Source organism: Miniopterus schreibersii, assembly GCF_964146895.1.
Source record: "Miniopterus schreibersii genome assembly, chromosome: 10".
In the NCBI taxonomy this organism is placed as follows: domain Eukaryota; kingdom Metazoa; phylum Chordata; class Mammalia; order Chiroptera; family Miniopteridae; genus Miniopterus; species Miniopterus schreibersii.
Window position 1 is genome coordinate 63,050,863 of NC_138110.1, and position 19,506 is coordinate 63,070,368.

The 19,506-nt window shown below is 53.7% G+C and overlaps 2 protein-coding genes across 2 annotated transcripts; one reads left to right on the plus strand and one right to left on the minus strand.

The window, feature by feature from the left end:
* Nucleotides 1-1,845: 1,845 nt before the first annotated feature.
* On the plus strand, nucleotides 1,846-11,326 carry SNPH (syntaphilin; the record flags this gene model as incomplete). Its single annotated transcript, XM_081148422.1, has 4 exons — nucleotides 1,846-2,027; nucleotides 2,725-2,832; nucleotides 5,921-6,070; nucleotides 7,033-11,326. 4 exons carry the CDS (start codon nucleotides 1,846-1,848, stop codon nucleotides 8,207-8,209), a joined length of 1,617 nt encoding a protein of 538 aa, XP_081004548.1. The 3' UTR covers nucleotides 8,210-11,326.
* Nucleotides 11,327-11,923: 597 nt separating this feature from the next.
* Nucleotides 11,924-16,054, minus strand: SDCBP2 (syndecan binding protein 2; the record flags this gene model as incomplete). The annotated part of the gene is made up of 5 exons (XM_081148335.1): nucleotides 11,924-12,436; nucleotides 12,681-12,772; nucleotides 14,703-14,874; nucleotides 14,953-15,125; nucleotides 15,830-16,054. The coding sequence occupies 5 exons, from the start codon at nucleotides 16,052-16,054 to the stop codon at nucleotides 12,274-12,276; spliced, it is 825 nt and encodes a 274-aa protein (XP_081004461.1). The 3' UTR covers nucleotides 11,924-12,273.
* Between the last annotated feature and the right edge of the window lie 3,452 nt (nucleotides 16,055-19,506).

Consider the following 19,506-nt stretch of genomic DNA (forward strand, 5'->3'; position numbering starts at 1 on the left):
GAAGGACTATCCTCAGCCCTGCCCTAGCTGCTACTAGTTTAGCCCTCCTGTGCTCAGGAGGCAGGTGGCAGTCAGCCGTTGGTGGCCTTCCTGACAAGTGTGAGGGCACAGCTGTTGCCCCAGCACCATTGTTGCTGCCACGTGGCGACCCTAGAGTTCCAGGAGCCCTGCCTGAGTGATCGGGGCATGATGAGTAGGACAAGTCATCGAGCAAGGGCGAGCAGCTCAGGTGACAGGCATGGTGTTGGAGGCTCCTGCGCAGGCATCTGACACCTCCGCACAGACAATACTGGCTATGTCCAAGCCCTCAGGGGAACAGGCCGCATCTGTGTCACAGCCAGGAAACAGGCCACCTGAGTAGCGCCTTTGTCTGCTCAGGAGGCAGCCCCGCCGCTGGCCAGGATGACCAGGCTCCCCAGAGGCCCTGATGTGGGAAGGGGCGGTGCCCTGGTGCGGGGACTCCAGGGTTGGAGATCCAGCCCCTCGGCATCTGGTGTTGGCCTTGCCACACGCTGGGGTGTGACTTGGGGAAGTCCCTTCCCTATTGGCTTCCTCATCTGTAGAGGGGACTAATCACAGCACTTCCTCATAGGGCTATTGGGAGGAGTCCATGGCGTAATGTACGTAACTTGCTTGGCCTGGGGTCTGACTGGCCTGGGATCTGACGTCGAGCGGGGCTTGGTGAACGCTTGTTTCCCAGCATGGGGAAAGGTCTGGGGTACAGTGTCCTCAGCCAAGTCTCCTGTAACCCAGGCCTCTATCAGTCCCCACTCTGAACATGGAAGAAGGGAACAGGTCTCTGGAGCTGGCACAGGACTAGCATGTTGACTGCAAAGGGCCCAGGTTCCTCCACCTCCGACTCCAGGAGCTCTGGGCTGATCCCATGCAGCCATCTCCCCACAGCAGCTAACACCTAGCCTAGCATGGGGCCTCCCACTCCTTAAACCCCTGTAGGGCTGCCCTTGGAACCCAAACTTCTTCCCAGGAGAGGGGCCTAATGATTCCTAGGCTGGAGCCAGAGGTCCTGAGTCTCCCCACCCACTTGTCAAGTGGGCCAAGGATGGGTTTACAGGCATAGTCACTTTCTCCTGGGCGCAGCCCTTCAGACACCCCCATGGGAGGGCTTCTGCTCGCACCCACCCCCAGGCCTCAACTGCTTTGAGCCTGTGCCCTGAGTTCCTGGTGCATGCCAAAATGAGCATGCACTCTTGCATGATGGGTGGAGGCATGTGTGTGTGCAACACGTGCGCGGGAGGGCCCTGCTGCATGTCCTGCATCGTGCACAAGGCCCCTGAGCATGTTCACTTGGAATGCCAGGGACATGGTACCTTTTCATGACCGTGTGTATCCATATGTCTTTCTACACGTGTGCTGGTATGTTGGTCTGTCTTGTCTCCCCTTGTAGACGGGAAGCCCCGAGCCACACGCCAACAGGCACTCTGGGAAGGTGACGTCAAGACTAGCCCAGCATAACTTGGGGTTCCTGGCCCTGCTCCAGGAGTCCTTCAGCCTGCAGCCCCCACAGAGGAGGGAGGATTGACCAGCGCAGGGATGGGGGTCCAAGTGTCAGGGATCCAGGGGGCCTTGTTTGCAACGTAGAGGACTCAGTGCTGCGTGGGTGGTTAGGAGGCCCTGCCCCGATGCCTGTGTGACCTTGGGCAAGGCCTTTGCTCTCTGTGGGACACAGTCACTCATCTGGAGAACATAGGGTTGGACTGATGATTTCTGGCTGCCCTGAGACTCTGCCAGTCATTTTAAGTCTAGTGGCAGGAGCCAGCTGTGGCCAGAGCCTGGCAGGCCCTTGCTCAGTCCTGGGTGCCCTGCTGAAGGGTGAGAAGAGAAGCCATGCTGGGCAGCAGCCCCAGCGAGAGGATGACGTGGCCCGGCCCGGCCCTCCCCACGGCCCCCCCAATGCGCCCTCTCTCCTCAGCCCCAGGGACACCACCCATCCCACCCCTCACCCGGACCCGCAGCCTCATGGCCATGTCCCTGCAGGGCAGTAGACGGGCCTCTGCTGGATCCCGCAGGTGAGTTTCCCCCTTGCCCAGAGCCTTGGCCTCAGAGAATGGGAGGAGGGAGGGTCCCACTCTGCACCAACTTGCAAGTCATTTCCCCAGTTTCCCAATCTTTAAAATGGGCTTGCAAACACTCACCTCCTCCTGCAACTATTTAAGGGTTCAAATAACACGGTGGATATAAAATTCTCTGAAGACTTAAAACACTTGGTTCCAGCCCACGTCTGTATTGTTATTTGAGCTTCGCAATTACGGAGGGATGTCGTGCGGCCTTCCTCGCAGGCTTACTTGGCCTTCCTTGATTTTTAGCCCTGTGTGCTCCTCCTCCTGTCTCTACTCCTGCCTGCCCCATTCATCTCCACCTGTGACTCAGTCCATGCAGGGACCTTCTCCTCCGGGTGTGGGGACCCTGGAAGTTGAGGCCCCTTTAAGGGTAGATGGGGCCCCACCCTTGGCATGCAGCCCTGCCCAGCCTCCACTCTTGTTCTGGGGAGTCAGGAGGACGGGCCTCCTTCTGGTTTTCCATCTTGATTTGCACTGTCTGTTCTGTCGCCCCTGTCTGTGCGTCCCCATTTCCCCCTCTGCTTCTCTCCCGGCGGTGACCCCGAAGTGGGGGCCCTTTGGGTCGCAGCGGCCTGGCGGTGTTCGCCCAGTGTCCGCAGCTGCCCACCAGCCAGAATGAGCACCTGCCCCTTCTTCCTGCCTCCAGGCGCACCTCTCCACCCGTGAGCATGCGGGATGCCTACGGCACCTCTTCTCTCAGCAGCAGCAGCAACTCAGGCTCCTGCAAGGGCAGTGATGGCAGCCCCACGCCCAGGTAACCAGCCCCTCCCCTCCAGCCTGGCCTGGCTCAGCTGACTGGGAGCCTGGGCGCCCTCGGGGAGGGGGAAAGTTGGTGTCCTAACCACCCCTACACTCACTGGCTGTGTGAATCTGGGTAGGTCACTTCCTCTCTCTGAGCCTCAATTCTTGTATCTGTGAGATGGGTGTGATGATATCCAACTGTACACATCCAAAGCCAGTGTCTTAGACAAACTAGGAGTGATGCTTTCAGAACAAGGAGCCAAAGGCAGGCAGCCCTCTGAGCATCAGAGGCCCCGACTCCTGCCTTCCTGCTCCTCCATCCTTGGTGTACAGCTCTTGTCCTTGTTGCTACAAGGTGGCTCCTATACCTCCAGGCATCAGGTTGATGTCCAGGAAAGGAAAAGCTAGAAAGCCCAAAGCCCCCTGAACGCCGGCCCCCAGGGGCTCATGTCTCCTGACAAGGGACACCTTCCCTGGAAATACTGTGTGCACCTTGCTGGCTGGAGCTGGGCGATGTGACTGACTGGCTGCAGGACCAGCAGCGAGGGGAGAGTTAGTGTTCTCCCTGGAACAGTGCTGGAGGGCAGCTCGCAGTCCTGCCATCTTTCTTTCCTCAGGGGGACACTGTAAGGGTGGCAGAGGTGAGTGGCTTTGGAAAGCAAAGTGTGTGACAAAGGCCAGGCTGTGCTCTCAGGAAAGATGAACGGAGACTTGAAAAGCAGGATTGGGTTGGGGAGCCAGCTGAAGGGGAGCTCGGGGTCCTCAAAGACCAGGAAGTTAGAGCTGTAACGACGGCACAATCCTATTTCCCCAGCAGTGAAATCCAAGTGAAGACAGAAGAAAGTGGGCTTGGGATTCAGTTACTTGCCATCTCCAAGTCTGCATCCCCTTATCTGTAACACTGAGCTAACAACCCAGAGGCTTCAATGGGTTGATGCCTGTAGGTGGCCTGTAGCTGGTAACTGCCAGCGTTAGGACTCTGGTTCTACATGAAAGTCATGGGCCAGAAGACTCGGGTCTGCCGCCCCCATGGCCAGAGCACCCCTGGGAAGGTTTGTCTTGCCCATTCCAATGGAGAGGGTGTCATTTGTGTGAAGCAATGTCCAGATCGTGCTGACGCAACAATTCTCAGAGTTTCCACCATGACATGAGCGATGGGTGACACAAGTGATGGGTGACATGTGTGATGGAAAACACATGTGCAGGATCCATGCCCCAGCTTCTGTTTGTGACCCCACTCCAGAAACTGGGGCACGAGAAGATGGATGCGTACACTTATTTAAAACATACATTGGCAACTTGAATACCTTTTCTTTCAGTAGCAGATGTTTGCAATGCATGTCATAGCTGCAGCCCCCAAGGCAGTCCCACCCCTGAGGCTGACAGCTGCTTCTGTGGAAGGGTCTCCTCTCCCGCCCTGAGAGCTGCTGCTGCGGGGTGAGCAGGGGCCGCAGCTGTGGCCTCACTGCAGGTAGCTAGGCATTCCAAGTCATCAGTAGCTGAAAGCCTTGAATTATACTATATTTCTCTTCCTATATATATAAAATTTTCCCATAAAGGTAGAGCTAGTGACTAAAAATGTATGAGTTTTAAATAGTATATTGAAAAAAACACTCATGAAAGCAAATGGAAAAGTTAAAATAGTTACTTCTTCTCTGAGCCTCACCACTTACTAACTTCTCCCCCACCCTGGACTAGGGAGAAGACCTCCTTTTACTCACCACAGAGCTGTGCCCCTCTAGTCAAAGTCCTTGTAGGGTCCCAGGATGTCTACAGGACCAGTGCGTGGGGCTTCAGGCCACCTGAGGTGCCCGGCTCTTGCTGGCTTCTCTTTTGGAAAGAGTTTTCTTAGAGCCCACCAGAGGAGTACCCCCTGAGCTCCCACCCCACACCATGCCTCTGTGCTTTGCCGCAGAAAACAGGAGCACATGTGACTTGGCTGGAGTTAAACGTAGGAACCACTAGTTGAGTACAGAGAAGGGAATCATTCCTTTTTCTCTACTTCTATTGCCACTTTCTCTTCAACAGTTTACAACTAACAAGTATGTTTTCCTCAGTAAACAATAGACAGCTTCTACGAAACTGTTAAAACTGCCTCCAACCTGGCTGCTGCAGCAAATGGCCCTCACCAGGGCCTCTCTTTCCAGGCCCTTAATATGTCATTGCCTCTCCCTGGACCTAGGGAGTTCTGTCCCCTAAAGGAGCAGAGTTGGGTGGCAGCAAGTCCCCTGCCAAGTTGGGTGAAAACATGCCCAGGTTTTTAAGCCAAGATCCAAGGGAGTTTCTTTATGAACAGGATAGCTGGCAGGCAGGAAGCTGGGATTGAGGAAGTGGGACCATGGTCTGTTGGTGAAGTTGGGGTGCCCTCCTTCCCTGGGTGAAAGCCTCGGCCCTCCCTCCTCCTCTGTGTTGGTAGGACCAGGGTGTGCTCACTGTACACACATCTGTGCCACCTTATGCTGGGGAGCATGTGGCCTCTGGAGCAGTGCATATCCAACCTGCTGCCACAGCAGTGTCCACATTTGTTCACATGTGCACAGAGTAAAGGAGTGCTTGCATTTGTATGAATGCATGCATGGGGTGATGTCCTCACACATGCAAGTGCCTGTGAGGGCAGCAGAGAGATTCTGGGGATGCTCGGGCATGGGTGTGTACTCACATATGTGGGCATGTACTCAGATGTACACTCCAAGTAAGCGTGTGTGCAAATGACAAAGAGGGAGAGGCCCTCCACCCCGGCCTCCAGCCCCAAACTCGTGCTCCGGTTTGGGAGACTGGACACCTGAGCTCTCTCTGGGGCTGGATTGATGGAGGTGTAAGTATGTTCTGTAGTATGCCTCCCCACCCCAACTAGAGGAGCCCGGGGCTCCCCACCCTGACACTGTGGTCTTCACTCAGGAGAGCTTTAATAAAACCCACCTTCCAGAAAAAGATGGGGTGTTATCAGGCCCACACGGGCCCTATCCAGGAGGCCTGGCCTGGAGCCCTCTGGTGGTGGGGGACCAGGGTGGTGAGGCTGGCGTCCTCTTGCTCCCTGGAGGCACAGGGCCTGTGCCTTGCTCCCCTCTTGTCCCTCCTGGCTGACGACAGCCCCCTTGCAGGCGCTCCATGAAGTACACGCTGTGCAGCGACAACCATGGCATCAAGCCACCTACCCCCGAGCAGTACCTGACCCCACTGCAGCAGAAGGAAGTGTGCATCCGGCACCTGAGGGCCAGGCTGAAGGACACGCAGGATCGGCTCCAGGACCGGTGAGCAGGCGACCAGGGGACCTGGGGCAGCCCTCGGCAGCCCTGGGGACACACTGCACACTCGGAGGAGCGAGGGCCCTGGGTATCTCTGGGAGGAAGGAGCGGCTGGGGGCTCCTTTCCCAGCAAAGCCCAGCTGGAGCCCATTTCCAGAGCACCGGCAAGCCCCTGCACTGCCCTCAGCTGTTCTCTTTGATGACTTCAGGTAGCTGCCAGCTGCCTGGCCCTGGGTCACCTGGCACTTGCCTCTTCTCTCGGGAGCAGCTGTGTGCCAGTTTTTTGCCTTCTTTGCCTTCTTGAGCGCCACCCTGTTTCACCCCTCTCTCATTCATCCACCTCTGCTCTCTCCGCTTGAGGGAAGACGTAGAATTTTCAGCCGCCCCCTCCCCACATTGAAGGTGGTCATTCCTCTCATAAAAACCAAAGCTGTCCACCACCCTCTCCCAGGGTCTCTGGCCAAATAGCCCTTCATTTAAAATTTCCCCAGCCAGCTTTAATAGGAGGCCACATCCTTTTCTATAGAGCAGATCGTAGGTTTCATTTAGTTGTTTTATGTTAAGACTTTTAAGGATGTATTAGGTTTCTATAGCACTAGCATTTTTAAATTGAGGCTCGCTATTGTCTAGCCTGTTCTGTAGGTAATGGATTTAAATATGGACAGTCTGTATTTTGGCCTGGTATTGGGGGGGGGGGGGGGAGGTGCTGTGCTGTCTCTCACCACCATTTCTCCTTCCCCCACCCAGGAGGAGGCTTCTCCTGTCTTCACCACTTGACCCCTGTCCCACCCCCCACTTCCCCTGGGGAGTAAAGAGAAAAAAGGGGTCACTGAGAAGTTCCTCCTGTTTTTAGCTCTGTGAGGCAGCAGCAGGCCCTCTGACCTTGGTGACAGCCCCCTCCTTGCCTGTCCCTCCCTGGTGGCAGTGCCAGGCCAGGTAATGAGCATGTGTGTGTCGTCTGCTCACAGGGACACGGAGATCGATGACCTGAAGACACAGCTCTCACGCATGCAGGAGGATTGGATCGAGGAGGAGTGCCACCGTGTGGAAGCCCAGCTGGCCTTGAAGGAGGCCCGCAAGGAGATCAAACAGCTTAAGCAGGTCATCGACACTGTCAAGAACAACCTGATTGACAAGGATAAGGGGCTGCAGAAGTACTTCATGGACATAAACATCCAGAACAAGAAGCTGGAGACACTGCTGCACAGCATGGAGGTGGCCCAGAATGGCATGGCCAAGGAGGACGGCGCTGGGGAGTCAGCAGGCGGTTCTCCCGCCCGCTCCCTCACCCGAAGCTCCACCTACACCAAGCTGAGTGACCCAGCCGTCTGTGGGGACCAGCCCCCTGGGGACCACCCTGGCTCCTCCACTGAGGATGGGGCTGACAGTGGCTTCGTGGCAAATGATGACACAGTGAGCCGGACGGATGCACTGGAGGCCAGCAGCCTGCTGTCATCGGGGGTGGACTGTGGCCCTGAGGAGGCCTCACTGCACAGCTCCTTTAGCCTGGGTCCCCGTTTCCCTGCCAGCAACACCTATGAGAAGCTGCTGTGTGGCATGGAGGCTGGCGTGCAGGCCAGCTGCATGCAGGAGCGTGCCATCCAGACAGACTTTGTGCAGTACCAGCCCGACCTAGACACCATTCTGGAGAAGGTGACCAAGGCCCAGGTCTGTGGGACAGGTCCCGAGTCAGGGGCCAGGTGCCCGGAGCCAGAACCCCACCCCCCAGGGCCCAGAGACCCCAACTCAGCAGTGGTGGTGACGGTGGGTGATGAGCTTGAGGCCCTGGAGCCCATCACCTGCGGGCCAACCTCACAACGGCCTGGTGCCAACCCCAACCCCAGCCTGTCGGTGAGCGTGGCGTGCCCCGTGGAAGACGAGGAGGAGGCAGACTCAGCCGAGAAGGAGCCCAAGAGCTACTGGAGCCGACACTACATTGTGGATCTGCTGGCCGTGGTGGTGCCAGCTGTACCCACAGTGGCCTGGCTCTGCCGCTCCCAGCGGCGCCAGGGCCAGCCCATTTACAACATCAGCTCCCTGCTGCGGGGCTGCTGCACGGTGGCCTTGCACTCCATCCGCAGGATCAGCTGCCGCTCACTGAGCCAGCAGGGCCCGAGCACGGCAGGCGGGGGCTCCCAGCTCTGAGGAGGCCTTTCCTGGCCAGTGGCTGGGGCGGCCTGACCGCTGATGTAGGGGTGCCGTCCTCCCTCTCATGTATTCCTGTGGGCATCATTTATTTAGTTTTGGGTTTGGAAGTGGATTTTCCAGGATGTTAACAGTGTCAGGGGCTGGGAGTTGGAGTTGGAGGAGGTCATCCCAACATCTTGAACAGGAGAGAAGGGAAGAGAGACCAAAGGCAGGAGGCACACTGTTGGACAAAGTGCAGAGAGGAAACGTGATGAAGTCCTCAACCCAGCCCCGTCTGCCTGGCCCTACACAAGGGCAGCCCCTGCTCAGGAAGTCTCTGGTGTATTGATCTGGAGAGGCTGGGCCTCAGTCGCCCACTTTAGTCTCCCATCCCCCACGCCTCCACATCCTGTTCAGTTCCCTGATCACTCCATGCCTCCCCTTGCCCTCAGGGCGGCTTCTGGACCAGTATTATCTCCTCAGATGGAGGCAGCTGCGACCCAAAGTACAGACACCTGACCCAGGACTCCGAGCAAGGTCTGGAACTGCTGGGCCTGGGCTGGAGCTCCAGCCTGCTCAGACTTTCCCCGCTTGGGTGGAAAGATGGTAATGGGCAAGAGGTGGCAGAGGGCAGGGTGGGTTCTGCATCTGTCTGTCTATCCCATACCTTCCCTACAGTCCATTTTCCTCCTGGCGCTTCTGGGCGTGTCAGCTAATTCTTCCTGTAAGAGCTGAGCCAGACAGGCTCAGTGCTGGGGTAGGAATGCTTCCTCCAGAGAGTGCCAGCACGAGGAGAGGAGGCAGGAGCTGGCAGCTCAGGGGCTCCTCCAGCCTGCAGAGATGAAGCCCTGTGGTCTAGGAGGCCACTTGGCTCAGCAGTCCTCAGCTGATATGAGAAGCCAGAGGCCATGATGGCCCCTGGAGCTCTCCCCAACTTTGGGGCCTCAGGCTCAACTTCTGCTTTGCACTGTGTTCACTTTGGGGCTTGGTTCTCATGCATCTCCGGACCTCCTGCGAGGGGGCTGCTTACTTTCTAGGGTGAGGGTCCTTCAATCTTACTTATCTGCCTCAGGGGGGATTACGGCAGGATGAATGGTGAGGTGGGGCCCTGAAGCCATGATGTTGTCCAGGCCAAAGCAGGTGCCCTGGGATGTTCCCTGGGTTGGGGTGGGGTGGGGCCGGTGGGAGCCCTGCAGCCTTCCTGCTCCCAACCTGAGCCCAGTAGGCCTGGGAAGGTACATTGTCCTCCCTCCTCTTCCGGGACCACATCTGGGCCCCCCCAGAAAAGCTGCTGATATTTTATTACCATTATTATTTTACAAAGTAAACCCAATCCTTTTTCCCTTCAGGGCTTATACCCACCCGGTGGTCCCCCTACTCTTCAGAGTTAAGCCCCACATTTAGGGGGGTTGGTGGGACTGTGTCCTACTCACCCCTCTGGCCTAGGGACCACTCTGGTTCTCTGCCAAGGTTGCTTGCCCACTTGCTGCTCTGGCAGTCGTTGCCTGACTCATGGGCTCTGCCCTTCCTCTCTGTGCCCTCTACTCGAGGGGGCGGCACCTGCATGCACTGGGAGTGGGCGGCCACCCAGCCATCGGGGCAACAGCCCCTCTGCCATGCGCTTGTGCCTCCAAAGCTCCCCCACCTCGGTCAGGGCCTTAGACCAGCCATCCTTTGTGGAGCAGCCCCTGCCCCAGCCGAACCAAACCTGAACTCCTGGGGCCTAGCCAAGGCTGCCCCAAAGACACTGGGGTCGTGGCATGGAGGGGCAGTGGATAAACCCAATCCAAAGCCAAGTTGGGACAGGGCACCAGCCCAGCCTCCTGTGCCGTGTACTTACAGAGCTGCATAGTGTCTCCTTAGAAATAGTCAAAGCTTTGCCGAGAAAATAAATGTATGACTGTTTGACAGCATAAAACCTATGTATTTTTCACCACTGGAATTTAGTGGAGCTGCGCAGCCCCTCTGCTCCTGTCCGTCTTGTTGTCTGTGGCCTTCCTATTGTGTCTTGTGTGTTGGTGGACGTGGTCAGGGCTGGGCCATAGTCCATGCTGTCTCTGCTACTGGAGAAGCCACTGGCAAAGGGCTGGCTGGGGCTCGAACCCAAGGCCTCTGGATAAGGTGTATCCAGCCGCCACCCTCTGTGCCTCCTCTGGCCTGAGACCTGCCTGTCTGGGTCACAGGGGCCCTTGCTCACAGCACTGAAGGTCCTCTCTCGGGAGGGAGGGGTCTGGTGGGGCCTTCGACAGGCTTTTTTTCTTTGTGTTAGTGGAGGAAGCGGCTTCCCGGCGGCCCTGGGAGTGACCCTGGGACGATGTGTGCGTGTGTGTGCTCAGTGTCCGCATCTATGCAAAAGGTGCAGCGCTGCCTGTGTGGCTCCAGGCGGTGGAGGCACAGCGGCCTGTCCCCCGACTCTGCAGGGCACAGAATGTGGGGCTGCGGGGCAAGGCCAGGGGCCGGGGCTGTTGAGTGCTCACTCTCCAGTTACCTGCTTAATACCTCCTGCTGTTGGGCTGTGACCTTTCCCTCCTGCCTTCTGCTTCTGGAGCAGAGATCTTTGGGGCCTCCCCTTCCCCAGCCTCTGCCAGAGCTGATTAGATCCTAAGGGACAGTGTTTCCAGGAGCCACTTTCTGGAACTGCTAGTCCTTTGGAGCCCAGTGGCCGGAAGTGTCGTCTTAGTTGTAGGGCCCAGGCCAGAGCGTCCCTGCTGCTCCTCTGGTCCAGGCTCAGGCAGGAATCAGAGTCGGGGCCAGGGCTCTGCACACACAGCTGGCCTCGAGTGGAGTTTACTGAATATTTCCCAACGGTATAACTTAGCTTTTCACTGAACACCCTTCCCAATCACCATCACACAGGTATCTGACAGCACCTTGGGGACGGATGGGCAAATGACAGGGTTCTGGGGCAAAGATCTACTGAGGGGCCTTTGCCCAGTGACCTCATGATCCCCTCTGACCTAGGGGCACAGTGCAAATGAGTCACAGTGCACTCTTATATTCAGCCATCCCCTTGACAGCATTCAGGGGGTCCGGGAAGGGGGGAGGTGGGGAGGGGCATCTACTGTGTCTCCTTTGTCCTTTTGTTCAGAGTTGTGCCTGCAGCAGACAGCTCTGAATTAAAGCATGAAAACACACAAGACCCTCGGCCTGTTTTCTTTATATCGTCTTTTTTCTGAGGAGGTGGGGGTGATAAGGGGGCTCAAACTGTCACTCCTGCATAGAGACAGAACACGTACCCTGGAAGGAGCCCAGTGGCAGAGATCTTTTCTATGTCAAGGGAAGGGGATATCTGCAGGCTAGTTCAGCTCTGCTGTGCAGCTGCTGTGGGCAGCCAGGGCCCACACCCTCGTGGGGGTCAGACAAAGGATCTAGAAGCACCTCCCTTGGTGCTCCTGAGGGTCAGACCCTGTAAGCGCATCGCATTCCTCCTCCCCAGCGCCCCTGAACAGCTCTCACGCCCATTCTGCACATGCAGATGTGGCCAATGAGCAGGGCTGCTCCAAAGCCGGTGCCCTCTTCCAGAGTCCCACACTGTCCCTCACTCTAGTCGTCATCCCTCCTCTCACCCTTCCTCGGACTGGCAGGCAGCATGTGACAGTAGCAGAGCCATTAACTGCTCTTGGAGGCAATGTGTAGAAAAGGCCTTGGTCTCATGATTGCTTAAAAGAAAGCCAGCCCTGGCATTTCATGGAACTGAAATTCTGCAATTTTCAGTTACTTCTGAGGAAGAAATTTAAAATCAAAGCTTTATTCAAAAGACAGGAGTTATGGCTATGTACAGTTAGTGACAGAGATCAAGTAAAGGGGGAAAAACTCTCACAAAGAATGTATTTCTGTTCTCTCAATAAGTAGGACTGTTTTTCTGATAGAGGCAAAATCTTGAAAGGGACTCAGCTGCAATGCAACTTCAAGAAGTGTTTAGCTGGCTGCCTACATGCCGGCATTTAAACTGGCACAAAGACCCGGCTGCCTGTGGGCCCTGGCCCTGCCTTAGTCTAGTCAAGAGTCAGGCTCCAAGGAGGCCTGTGTTATAAATGACAGGCAATGTGATCTGATGTCACCCCACTTGGAGCACACCCCCATCAAGACCCCCGTCCCGGCTCCCAGGCGGCAGGCCTCTGAAACTCATCCTTGAGGGGCTCTTCCTTTCCTGCAGGAGGGTGGGAGGGCTCAGCTGCCCTCCTGTGACGGCAGGCATCTGGGATGGCGTGGTCCATGGTGAGGTGGAGCACAGTCTGGGACAGCCTAGATGCAGCAACGACGACAGTGGCCAAACCCAGCAGTGCCTTCCCCTCCCCCGCAGCCTCTGCATCCCACTTGGGCCTTCACTTTTATTTCTAAGATTCCAAATCACTCGAAGCCACCAGCCACAGTGAAGGGAGGGTGGTGGGGGAGGGCAGGCTGGGCAGTGCACTGTGTGAGCCTTGAGGAAGCTGGGGCAGCGGAGAGGAGGGGAGGGGAGGGGGAGAAAGAAGGGGAACAGCCTTACTTTTTGACCATGTGCTCATAGATCACAGCTGGGATGATGGTCAGTGTGACAACGTTCCCGGCCATCTCCAGAATCTTCATGACCTCTTTGTCCTAGAGAGGAGGCAAACAAGCGGTCACCCTGGGGGCCAGGGGAAACTCTTCGGGCAACTCTGTGGAAGGGTCAATGTGGCCCCTGACACCTGACTTCAAGGGTAGGGCTGCCCCTCAGGTGAGAGTCCCAGGCAGACACCTAGGTGAGGCCTTGCTTAAGCAAGAACGTGGGGCTCCCCCTGAGGATCCCCTCGGTAAAATGAGTGTGCCACTCCCAACCCTCTAGGGCCAGTCCCATGGGCCTGACATAACAGGGCCTTACAAATGTCACTACTCTCCTTCTCTCCACAGAGGCCCTGGAATCTCACCATGCCACATCTTCTATCCCATCCCCCTGGTCCCAGTCATACTCGGGTTCTGGCCTAAAACCAGCAAGAAAATAGCCATCCAGTGGGGGGCAGGTGCACCCACCACCCACTGGGCCCCTGTTGGCCAGTCAGCCTGAGCTGAACCCACATGGGACTCCTTCCCCTTACACCTTAGTAAAGTGAGAAAGGCCTGCAGAAGCCATTGAGATCCTGGGGAGCACAAGAAACAAAAGTCTCTATGCAAAGTGTGCCCAACAGTCCAAAAGCTAAAATGGTGGCAACAGAAGAGCCTCTGGCCCTTACTCAGAGACCAGTGACCTTGACTTTACTCATATCTCTAACTTGATTTGTATTTTCTTAGTTTTTCTGGGATAAATGGGAGAAGACGTGCTAGACAAGACTAGTGATGGCCAGAGTGAAAGTAGATGAACTTTGAAAAGGTAATCTCAAGAAGCATAGCTATCTGGGGCCATTCAGAAAGGGGACAAGCCCAATCCTAAGAGCCTCACACACTGTGGTTGGCAGGATAACAAGTCTGTAATGAAGCCTTGAGCCGCCAAGGAGAGGATCAGCAGCACATGTAGAATGACTGCTCCTCACAGTAAGATCAATGACCTACAATGCTTTCAAAGGATGAATTCACCAATATCTGAGAGCCGGCTACTCAGAATTGGTATGTGTCCTCAGCTTTTTAGGTATAGTGGGTTCCCTTTGGATGATCACACCTGATCCCCAAGGGGAGAGATGCAGCAGGAGGGGTCTTGGACAGACATTATGAAGAACTTCCTGATCACAGTGAGCCAGCAGAACCAGCCTCCAGGGAAGGTGGGCGAGACTGTCAGGCACAGGGAAGCAGACATGTGACAGGAATGGCTTGGTGATGGCCCTTGTGAGGGGTGGAGAACTGGCCTAAAAGACTGCCAGCTGTGGAATGAATGCCACCATCCAGGCAACTTCTGCCCGGGGAACCCTACCACCTGAGCCCAAAGCCCAGGCCACAGGAGGGGAAGGGACCCTCACCTAAATTACATCTGGGATGAGAACCACTCTCATCAAGTCAGGAAAAAATTACTTTCATTCATTCAGGGACCAAAAGCCACATGACACATCACCCTCTGCAGTCCATTCCCTGAAGGCACCCACCCCTCAGTCCATGTCTGCAGCACTGACTCTAGACCACTGGCTCCCTCTTATTTTTCAAAGATGAAAGTTGCGACGCACCACCCCTCAAAAAATGAACAGAGGTCAGAAACAGATTTCTGAAGAACAACGTTCTAAAATATTCTTGTTACGTGATCCAGGATGCAAACAGAAGTACCCCACAAAGTAGGGAGGTAGTCATGCAGCCACCTGGGTACCTGTGGCCTTTCATACCTCCTCTTTCTGCCACACCTTTGACCTTCATGTGTTAGTATCAACAGCTAATATTTACTGAGCGCTTATTATGTGCCCAAAGTCCTATGTACTTATTGTCTTATTGACTCCTCAAAGCAACCTCAGGATGAAGAAACTGAAGCTCGGATGGAGGCAGTAGCCTGCCCACAGACATGGGCTCTCCCTCCCACCACCCAGCAGGCTCTCTGCTCCTTAAGTTCTGGGGCAGAGCCCAGCCCCGGGCCTACCTTCAGCCGGATGACATTCTGCCCATTCACTTCCCACACACAGTGGTTGGTGAGGAGCCCACTGCGGGCCATAGAACTCCCTTTGACTACAGAGGCCACCTTCCCCTTCTTAATGATGAAACCAACGTGGCCGGTGCTGTCCTTGTGCATGGTGACAGTCCGCTGGAATGGCCTGTGGGGAAGGGATAGTGAGCTGGGCCTGTGACGAGGCTGGAGGGGAACAGAGAGGCTCCTGCGACTGGCTACTCACCTGTCCCGAACAACCATGATGATCTCCACTGAGGCCCTCTTCACTGCCCGGTGTGCTTTGTCTGTGCTCCACCCAGCACTGTCACACCCATCAATCTGCAGGATCTGGTCCCCAAAACACAGCCCCACAAGGGATGCGGGAGTATTGACCTGGACCAACTGCACAAAGAGCCCCTGGGAGAGGCAAGGCCCCAGTCAGCTCCCCTCCCCCAGGGCCAGGTCTCTCCTCCTAGCTGTTATTTCCTCCTGATCCTCTGGGGGCCTACAGGGCACTAAGACTACAGCTCTGCCAACAGGTACATTGGTTACCTCATTTTCCTGGGGAGGAAACACTCCAGGCCACACAGCTAAGGAGCAGCTGAGGCAGAATTTCAACCCTGTCTGGAGGCTGCACCCCAACCACTGGACTGCACCGCCTCTCACAACAGCATCAAGGACATAAGGAGAGCCACCTGGCAGCCAGTGAATTGGGGGACATGGGGAAAGGAGGCTTTGAACAACAGGAGCCCCTGAGAGGCAGACGGAGGACACCTGCTGCAGTCCAGTCCCAGGCCTTGGGCCTTGGGACAGGGGGTAGAGAGGAACTGCTTGGGCTTGAGGGTTAGGTGGGCTTTGCTTCCAGCACTCTCTGCACCTTCCTCACTGTGGACGACTCACCCCCATGCCCACCCCCACCCCGCACTGCCCTCCGCGGTTGCTGGTCTGTGCAGCCAAAACCCAGGCGCAAGGAGCGGGGAGCTCAGGTGGCTCAGGCTGTTCACCGATGCTGTCCAGCGCGTCGCCCCCTGCCGCCCGACTCCCAGCCCCACCTTGTCGATGGCCCGCAGTCGCAGCCCCGTCTTGCCACGCTAGTCCTTGCATAGGTGGATCTCACGCACCCTTGGCTTGATCTCCGCACGCCACACACCCAGGCTGCTCCCGGACACCGGCGCCACCACCTGGCCTGGCAAGGGGCCCGAGACCACTGTCTGCAGACACCAGGGGAGGAGAGGGTCAGCCGGCCCCTGGGGCCTCAACAGGATGGGGAAAGGACTATGGAACGTCTCTGAGGCCCCTCCCACCCGCAGGTCACACTCTTCTCGGCTGCAGCTGAGACAGGACATGACTCCATGAGGCCACTAGGGGGCATAGAATCCATGGCCTTGAAAAGCAGTCAGGAAAATGAGGAAAGAAGGGGCTACACAGAAAAGAGGCCCTCATCTTCCAAGGCTAATTGATATCAGGAAAAGACCAATTTAAAATTCACTTAAAAATAAAATAGTTCAAAACAATAGTGAACAATGGGAAAAGGTGGGCTCGATTTGATTTTTGTCTGAAAAAATTTAATCTAGAAGTATAAAAATGAGTGCTTTCCCCCTAAGATCCAGAACAAGGCAACATGTCCAAGCTCTCCACTACTATTAAATATAATACTGAAAGAACTAGCCAGAGCAATAAGGTAAGAAAGGGAAATAAAAGACATACCGATCGGAAAAAAAGAAAGAAAATGGTCCCTATTTGCAGAGGACATTATGACCTACTAGAAAATCCCCAGAAATCTATGAATAAACTCCTAGTACTAATACATGAGTTCAGCAAGGTCACACAGTACAAGATCAACATACAAAAATCAAGTGGGCTTCAATGTACTATCAATGAACCTGTGGAAACTGAAGTTAAAAATACAATATCACTTACGATCACTCAAAAAAAGCTTATAAATTGAAAATCTAACAAAGCATGTATATAGGAACTGTATGCTGAAAATTACAAAACACTGATAAAAGATATCAAAGAAGATCTAAATAAATGGAGAAATATTCTGTATTCATGGACTGGAAGAACATAGTAAAACTGTGAAATGTCCCTAATAATACATATTTAATGCAATTTCTATCAAAATCCCTACAAGATGTATTCTAGATTTAAGCAAGACTAATCTGAACTTTATATGAAAAGACAAAGGAACTAGAATAGCTAAAACTATCCTGACAAAGGAACAAAGTGAGAAGACACTCTCAACCAAATTTCAAGACTTATCATATAGCTACAAGAATCAAGACAGTGTGGTACCGATGGAGGGATGGACACATATGAAACAATAGAGAATCCAGAAACAGCCTCACACAATTAGGGCCAACCGTGTTTTCACAGAGATGCAAGGGTAGTTCAATGGAGAAAGAACAGTCTTTTCCACAAGTGGTGCAGAAGCAATTGAACATCCATAGGCAAAAATATGAACCTTGACCTGCACCTCACACCTTATGCAAAAATTAACTCAAATTCAATCATAAATTTAAATGTAAAACATAAAACTATAATGGTTTTAGAAGAAAACACAGGAAAAAAAAATCTTCAGGACCTTAGTGAAACTTTCTTAGAACGGCAAAGCGTGACCCACAAAAGAAAAAAAATCGATAAATTGAACCCCATCAAAATTAAAAACTTTTGCTCTGCAAGAGACTCTTTTAATAGGATGAAAAGAGAAGCTACACCCTGGGAGAAAATATTTACAAGCCACATATCTAACGAAGGACTCTAGAATAAAGAATTCTCAAAGCTTGACTTAAAAAAGCAAACAACCCATTTAGAAAATAAGCAAAAGATATAAAGAAACGTTTTACTGAAAAAAATACACAGATAGTTAATAAAGATGTTCAACATCACAAGCCATTAGGGAAATGCAAATTCAGACCTTGAGATTTTGATACCCATCATAATGGCTAAAACTAAAAATAGTGATAAAACCAAATGCTGGCGAGGATGTGAAGACACTGGAGCTGTCATATGTTGCTGACAGGAAAATAAAATGGTCAAGCCACTCTAGAAACAGTTTAGCTGTTTCTTTGAAAATTTAAACATTCATTTATCATACAACCTAGCAATTGCTCTCCTGGGCATTTACCCCATGCACCGGGGCACCCGAGAAAGCCCCAACGGTCCCGAGGCTCTATTCTTCACCCCAGGCCGGGCTCCCATTCTGTCAGACTGCCCCAAAACTCCAAACGACTCGGACTCCAACCCATCCTCCCTTCCGAATCCCATCGGAAGCGACTTCGGGTTGCTATGGGTTACGGCGACTACGCAGAGGCCCCTCCAGGCCGCTAGGGCGCGCTGTGGCACCGAGGGCGCACGCGTTTTGCCCGCCCCGCGCCGAGCGACTCCCAGAATCCTTTGCGGTTTGCGAGGTGGAAAATGGGCGCTTCTTCGCCGAGGGGGTTATCGGTGTGGTGGGTCACGGGAATCCACTCGGCCTCTCGCTTTCTTCAGGCGCCGGTAGCTGGCGCTGGCATCCACACAATGAGATCAGGTAAAGTAGCAGGTTAAGAGACAGGGAGGCTCGGCCACGCTCCGCGTCCTCTCTTTCCCGGGCAGGAGGCTGCGCGCGTCAAATCGAGCTTTAACCCTTTGCGGTCATTTGTCTGCTCTCAGCCACCACAGCAAGGAACCCTACCAATCTTAACTGGTACACTTAGTACAAACAGAAAATATATACCAGCTGTGATAAAAAAAACAAAAAAAACCCAGCTGTAACAAAAAGTAATACTGTTGGTGCCTATCGATCAGGTGATATTATTAGCGTGGAAAGGTAATAGTCACCATACTAAGCAGTTACGATACCTCGGGCACGACAACTATAGAAAGAAGGGTGAAACAAGGTGGCACCATCAACATTAACAAACCGAATGTTATTATAAATTACAATATGAATATGGGAGGCGTCGACAAAGCTGACCAATTAGCAAGTTCATATTGTTTTATGAGAAAATCTTGCAAATGGTGGAGAAAGATTTTTTTCTGGGGATTAGCGATCTGTGCAATAAATAGTTACATCTTATATAAGATGTCAGCTAAAAAGAAAACAGGACGCCTATGTCACATTTTATGTTTGTTCGAAAATTGGTGGAACAACTTGTAGGTGATTTTCGTGAAGGAGCATCTTCAAAACCAGGAAGACCATCGGCCTCAGATAAAGATGAAAGGCTTAATGGGAAACTGCATATATTGCGGCACTGTGAAGGTGTGAAAAGTAAAGATTGCTCTGTATGTTCGAACAGAAAGATTAGGGGCGGAAGACGCCAAACTAATTATTTTTGCGGTACATGTAGTCGAAAACCAGGACTGCATATTGGGGACTGCTTTCAAAGATACCGCACAATGGAGAAATATAAAATATAATTTTTACATAAAAACATGTTACTGAAACACATTATTGTCTAAACATACATATAATGTTCAAAAGAGAATTAATCTTGTTTATCCTTCATAATCTTGCATGTTATGTATCACTGCTCTTTCAATGGAAATTAATTCCGACCAGTACAACACCCATTTCCAAATTTAATATGACTGCAAAGGGTTAAAGGGACTAGTGCCCCTTGGCCTCTGACCCCTGAGGGCCATTTATGGCCTCCGAGGAAAGAGGATGCAGTTGAGCTGCTCACACTGCTGGCAAGATTCTGTACCAAGGCTGCTGTGAGAGAGGCGGCAAAGTCGGCACTCCTGCGCTCTCCGCTGCCCACTGCTCAAACTGAAAAGGGGCCCTTTGCTCCCTGCGACTAGGAAGTGCCTTCAG